Genomic DNA, 6,000 nt, shown 5'->3' with positions numbered 1-6,000 from the left:
TGCTTAGACTCATGGAGCGAAAAAAGTTCGAGTGTTGCTACACCTTCGGGGTTAATTGCGAGCGTCGTTAACACAACCGGCAAATTTAAGAATCGGGTCCTGTGGTATTTTAATTTCTCCGCCCCCCCTCCCGCCCTTAGGGAATGGTACCTCCCGCCCCGCTTTTTTCCGACGGGCCTTCCTCTGGCACGCCATAGAGGTAAAAAACGAAGGAGATAGAGAAGCGCGGCTCTGGTTCGCCACTTCCGGCCTGGCCTGAGAACGTTCGCTTCGAAGCCCCGCGAGAGGTGGTTTGAAGCGCGCCATAAAGACTTCGACTCCTAGAGCGACCCGCGCCCAGACGGGCCTCCCGGAAGTGACGCCATTCCCTCCCCCCCGTTCTTCCTCCGTCTCCTTCCGCTGGCGGGCATGATGGCGCGGCCCGGGTTCCCGGTCTAGGCAGCTCCCGCTCCGTCTTATGGCGGCCCCGCACCCCGACAAGCTGGAGGCGGGAGTCGGCCCAGCAGCCCCGCCGGCCCCGGGACCGCCGCCTCCCCCGCCGGGAAGCCTCTCCGCCGGGCCGGGCCGCAAACAGGGCAAAGCCGGTGAGGAGTTGGGGGAGCGGGCGGGGCCGGGCGGGGTGGAGGAGGCCGTTGCTACGGGCAACGGGGCGGCGGAGGGCGGAGGGACAGAACGCGCGGGGGGGAGGCGTTGCTAGGGCCGGGCGGGGCCCTTAGCGACGGGGGAGTGGGCGGGGCCGTGAGCCGCCTGGCGCCCTCTCGAGGCCCGAAAGGCGGCTCGCCCTCCGCCGCCGCCCATTGGTGGAAAGTGCATAAATGGGCGGCGCTTCGGCGAGGGGGGAGGAGCCTCCCTGCTACTTTTTTTTTTTTTTTGAATGGGGCGCCTCGTTTTATTGTCTTGGGTCTGCCAGCCATGTGGGGTTAGTCGTCATCATCCTTCTCATCCATCAATAGGTGGAAAGGCATACATGATGGGGGGGGTTGTCTCTGGGAGGTGCCTTGTGTCTGCCAGCAGTTTGGGGTGGATAGTCATCATCCTTCAAGAGGTGTAAAGTCCTATATCTGGGGGCTTTTGACCTTTTAATTTTTATTTTTTTGTGATTTATTTTCCTGTGTCTTGTGGCTCTTTATCAAGACCTTCATCATTTCTAAATAGGTATTAATTGCAAGATTTGGGGGGGTGTCTTTGGGAGGTTTTCTGTGTCTGTAAAACTTTTGGGGTTATTGAGAGGACTTAAAAAAGGCTCTGCCAGCCTTGGGTAACCCAGGTGTTCTTGGAACTACAACTCCCACAAGTCCCGGCCTACAAAGCTGCCAGCAAAGACTTCTGGGAGTTGTAGTCCAAGAACATCTGGGTTACCCAAGGATGGGAGCCTCTGGGCTAGATCCTAAACCTCCCAAGGCCCAGCAGCCCCGGTAGTACGGCGTAGTGGCAATGAGCGAGGACTCAGGGGGCCTGGGTTCGATTCCCTAGCTCCACCACGGAAGGTTTCGAGGCTCAGCTGGGCCTTAATTTTCTGTTGAGAAAGAAAAAACTCCCAGCTAGGCCTGGGACAGGAACAGGAAGTTGAGGCAGAGCTAGGCCTTGCTGAGCCTTGCATTTAAGGCCTTTTGTCCCAGGTGAGCCAGTTTTAAGTGAAAAGAGTGGGTACCCAGTGCAGAATAGAGGGAGTAGGGCAAGGGAGACCTGGGTTCGAGTCCCTACTCAGCCTGGAAACTCCCACCTGGGGGAAGTTGGGATGGGGAAAAGCACTCCCTAAATATCACACTGAAAGGCCTCCTCGGACTGCCGCCAGTCAGTCCCCACTTGAGGACACAGAACAATAAGAGATTCCTTCTGTTTGTGAAGCTGATGACGCCTTTTCTCTTTTCCCCTCCTAACCAGGCCTTCAAATGAAGAGCCCCGAGAAGAAACGCCGGAAGTCCAACACCCAGGTAGCGTGTCCTTTCACGGGTGGGCATGCTCGTGGCACATGGGCATTGCTGTTAACGTCGCCCTGCGTCATACGCTTGTTCCAGGAGCAGAAATTTGTTCCTAAGCATTTCCATGTCCTGTTGAGATTCTCATATCGTGGGAGATTTGGCAACTGCCAGCGGCCCCTGGAAATCCAGCATTTCTCCTTGTATGGATAGATCTCTAGTCGCTCCCATCAGCCGGTGTACCTTCTGGTGGGGGATGATGGGATATGGAATCCTGTGGCAGGAGGGCTGGGGTTCTTTATTTGCACTTTTGGGAGTGTCGGTTAAGAACGCCTCCTCGCGTGGTGCTTATATTCCTGTGTTTTTTCCTCTTCCAGGGCCCTGCTTACTCCCACCTCTCGGAGTTCGCCCCTCCGCCGACCCCGATGGTCGACCACCTGGTGGCCTCGAACCCCTTCGAGGATGACTTCGGGTCGGCCAAAGTGGGCTCGGCTTCCGCCCCGTTCCTCGGCAGCCCCGGCCCGTTCGGGAACTTCCGCATGCAGGGAGCGATGGGACCCCAGGTTCCCCCCGGCTACGGCGGGGGGCCGCAGCCTATGCGGAGGCAGCTCCCCCCTTTCGGACCCGGCCAGATGGGCCCGGCTTTCAACATGGCTCCTCAGAACCCGGCTTACGTGCAGCCGGGCGGGATGGGCTTCGGAGGCCAGCCGTTCGGCCAGCCCCTGGGCCAGAACTTCAGTCCTCCCGGCGGGCAGCTCATGCAAGGACCCATGGGTGGCTTCGGCCCCATGATCTCGCCCACCATGGGGCAGCCCCCGCGGGGAGGGGACCTGGGCCCGGCCCTCAACCCGCCAGGCGGGCCCCCTATGGCCCAGCGCTTCACCCAGCCGGGCAATCTGTTCGGACAGTCGCCCCTCCAGCGCCCCAACCCTAACATCCCCAACCTTCCTCCCAACCCGAGCCCCTTTCCCGGGCCCGATCCTGGCTTTCCCCCGAGTGGCGAAGACAATGGGGGCGGGGGCGGCGGGGGCCCTGGGGGCGGGCCCCCTGGGGCCGGAGGTGGCAAGCCCCTGAACCCGCCCCCCAGCACCTTCAGCCAGGAGCAGCACACGGGCTCTCCGGCGGCCGTGAACGGTACCCAGCCCTCCTTCGCCGCCAGCAGCGCCGGGCACGCCGGCACCGGGACCCCCGAGGCCAACAGCCAGCTGCCTCCCGTGGGCAAGGCCTCTTCGGGCAACTCCGGCCACCAGCCGCCCCCCGGTCTCGTCTACCCCTGCGGGGCCTGCCGCAGCGAGGTCAACGACGACCAGGACGCCATCCTGTGCGAGGCCTCGTGCCAGAAGTGGTTTCACCGCGAGTGCACCGGGATGACGGAGAACGCCTACGGCCTGCTGACCACCGAGGCCTCCGCCGTCTGGGCCTGCGACTTCTGCCTGAAGACCAAGGAGATCCAAGCCGTTTACATCCGCGAGGGCCTGGGGCAGCTGGTGGCGGCCAACGACGGCTGAAGGCGCGCCGGCGGAGCGGGCCGGACCTCTGCGCCTCGGACAGGCTGGCCCGCCTCAGCCAGGACATTGCTGGAAGCGACGGGCCCTCGGTTTTATGCCGCTAGATTTTTTTGGACCTGAACTCGGCCACCTCCTTCCCCTCCACTTGAGGCTCTCTTGCCCCCTTTAGGGTGGTCAGGACAGCTCCCTGAGCAGAGACACGTCCCCTCAACACACTTTTCTCCTCTGCCCATCGAGGTGACCTGCTCGCTCCGCCAAAGAGGAGGGCCGGCCCTCGCTCACGTACGCCCGTGGAGACGCGTGGCAGACTTTCTGCACGTAGAGGCGTGAGCCGCTTGGTGGAAGAGATTTTTGTGTGTGTGATTTAAGTTCCGAGACCTCCAGGAGCAAGGGAAGGAGGTGGGAATCATTGTCTTCACTCTGAACATTTTGGACTCCAACCCACCCACCCCCCCAGCCAGCGTAATGGATTATGGACATTGTATTTCAAAACTTCTGGATCGCCAGAAATTCCCTGCCTCCATTAAGGGACATTATTTCCTGCCCGAGTGGCGTCAGTTATCGGTTTCTTTTTGGAAAGCCGCCGTGCAGTAATAGAACAGCCAGCTCCCTTTTTTTAACATTCCAGCAGAGCACAACGTTTATTAATATTGCTAAGAAGAAGAAAATAACCGTAACACATTTAAAACAGTTGAGTAAAAATCAGGAGAAGGTCATTCCCCACCCTGGAGAATATAAATGCAGGAACTGGTGATCCCTTTCCTGCAAAACTAAAACAATACAACACAACTAAAGACAAAAGAGTGAGCTTTCGATGATAATTCATCTTCCTCAGCCCGGGCGCCAACCTCTCGTAGGTAGCTTCAAAACTATGCTTTCATTAGAGTCCCAGAGTCTCCTGGCCAGTATTGGGGGGGGCACGTGTAGCTTAAAATTCGTAATCAAAACGCCTTTTCTGTTTGCACATGGATAAAAAAAAATCCACCCCAAAAGCCACAATAGAACGAAGAGACCTTAGCATCTCTTGAGAGCAGGAGTTGTCAGTGTGCCACCCGGAACTGGGGGAGATTTCTCATTAATTCCCACGTGTGGTGGATTTCTCTCCCCCCCCCCCGAATTACCCAGGCAGCTCACGCCTTGAGCCAAAATCCAGAGTCCCCCCCTTTTTTTTTTCCTGCCCGCCCCTTGGCCGACCACCACTGTGTTTCTCACCCGGGACCTAGCCAATGCGATGCCTGGAAAGCAGGCTCTAACTCTGATGCGGGGTTTCCCCACTAACACAGCAGGAGAAGCGAGAACAGGGCGCAGTGTTTGTCCGGCCCTTGATCCTCGCTGGGGTTTTACTCTGGGAGGTGGTCATATAGACCAGATGGGCGGGATACAAATCAAATAAAGATGTTCTTTGAGCGCAGGGGTAAGGTTAGAGCAGCTGGGCTTGTATTCCGGACCTGTTCTTCCCCCCCCCCCCTCGCGCACACACACACCCAAAACACATTCAGTATCTCTGTGAGCGTTTTCTGAGAGACGGGTGTCATGATCCGCCTTGCCTCGAAGGCTCCTGGTTTTTTAGGATGGGCTGCCTACAAAAGCCCGGGACTACAGTGCTTCTGAACTCAAAAATCTGAGATTCTTTTCCCTCGAAAAAAGGGAAGGGTGGACGAGCGGACTAAAAATGCCTCCCTAGACTTCGCACGGGGGGGGGATATTCCAAACAAGCCATGGAAGAAGATTTACTGGATGCACTCGTTTTTTTAAAAAAGTTTATGCTGTCCGTCTCTTCCCCCCCCTTCCCTTGTCTCTGTGTATCCGTGCGCTTGGTTTCGTTGGTCCGATTGTGACTTTATGTGACGATTTTGAGTGGCAGAGGATTTGGGGGCTGGGGGGGAAAGGAGGCATCGCTGGGTCCGGATCCCCCGATCTCGTTTTTATGTGAGAGCATTAAAAGTGACGTTTTTTGTACCACCGTGTCCCCAGGATCGTTTGAAAGGCGAGCAAGGCAGGGTCCTCAGTGGGCCTCCCTGCTTTGGATCTCCCAACGGGGCTGGATTGAAGCTCCCAGGAACCCTGCCCACCATGGGCTTTGTAGTTCCCACGCCTCTGGCAACCAGGGATGCCTGCCTCTGGAGGAGTAGCTCCGATTTGATGATGCCACAGAGTCTCCCATCACTCGAAGGACAGGGCTAGAAAGAATCAGTGAGCAAAAAAAGGTTGGTAGAGATTTTGGCGAAATTCGGGTCCAGGAGGCTTCTGTTTTCCACCAGTTAAGACCTGGTTGGAAATGGAAAAGACTGTCTTGGAATTCTCTCTCTGGTTGGAGGCCTCTAGGTCGAAGCTGCTTCCTGCTTTGAGGTGGGCTGGTCTACATTTTCTTTTAAAGATTCCTTCCATGTTTTAGGTCTCTGACATCTCAGATGGTCGAGTCTTCCTTTGTTTACGATCTGCTCGTGTGTGCTATCAAGTCAGTTTTGACCCTTTTTGGGGGGTTTTCTGGGTAGGGAATCCTCAGAAGCGCTTGACCCTTCCCTTCCTCTAGGGGGAGCCCTGGGGCTGTGCAGCTTGCCCAAGGCTACCCA

The 6,000-nt window shown here is 57.4% G+C and overlaps 1 protein-coding gene across 1 annotated transcript; it reads left to right on the top strand.

Annotated features, from left to right (window-relative positions):
* Nucleotides 1–251: 251 nt before the first annotated feature.
* PYGO2 (pygopus family PHD finger 2) lies at nucleotides 252–5,386 on the top strand. The gene is made up of 3 exons (XM_072983897.2): nucleotides 252–584; nucleotides 1,885–1,934; nucleotides 2,297–5,386. The coding sequence occupies exons 1-3, from the start codon at nucleotides 458–460 to the stop codon at nucleotides 3,425–3,427; spliced, it is 1,308 nt and encodes a 435-aa protein (XP_072839998.2). The 5' UTR covers nucleotides 252–457; the 3' UTR covers nucleotides 3,428–5,386.
* The last annotated feature ends 614 nt before the right edge of the window (nucleotides 5,387–6,000 follow it).

Source organism: Pogona vitticeps, chromosome 15 (assembly GCF_051106095.1).
Source record: "Pogona vitticeps strain Pit_001003342236 chromosome 15, PviZW2.1, whole genome shotgun sequence".
Taxonomy (NCBI): Eukaryota; Metazoa; Chordata; class Lepidosauria; order Squamata; family Agamidae; genus Pogona; species Pogona vitticeps.
Note: the sequence above shows the minus strand (reverse complement) of the source record. Positions and strands in the feature narration are given on the sequence as shown.

Coding starts and splice junctions, on each gene's coding strand:
- PYGO2 (XM_072983897.2), top strand. CDS start 458: ATGGCGGCCCCGCACCCCGACAAGCTGGAGGCGGGAGTCGGCCCAGCA. Junction 585..1,884: donor CCGCAAACAGGGCAAAGCCG/GTGAGGAGTTGG, acceptor CCTCCTAACCAG/GCCTTCAAATGAAGAGCCCC. Junction 1,935..2,296: donor GCCGGAAGTCCAACACCCAG/GTAGCGTGTCCT, acceptor TTCCTCTTCCAG/GGCCCTGCTTACTCCCACCT.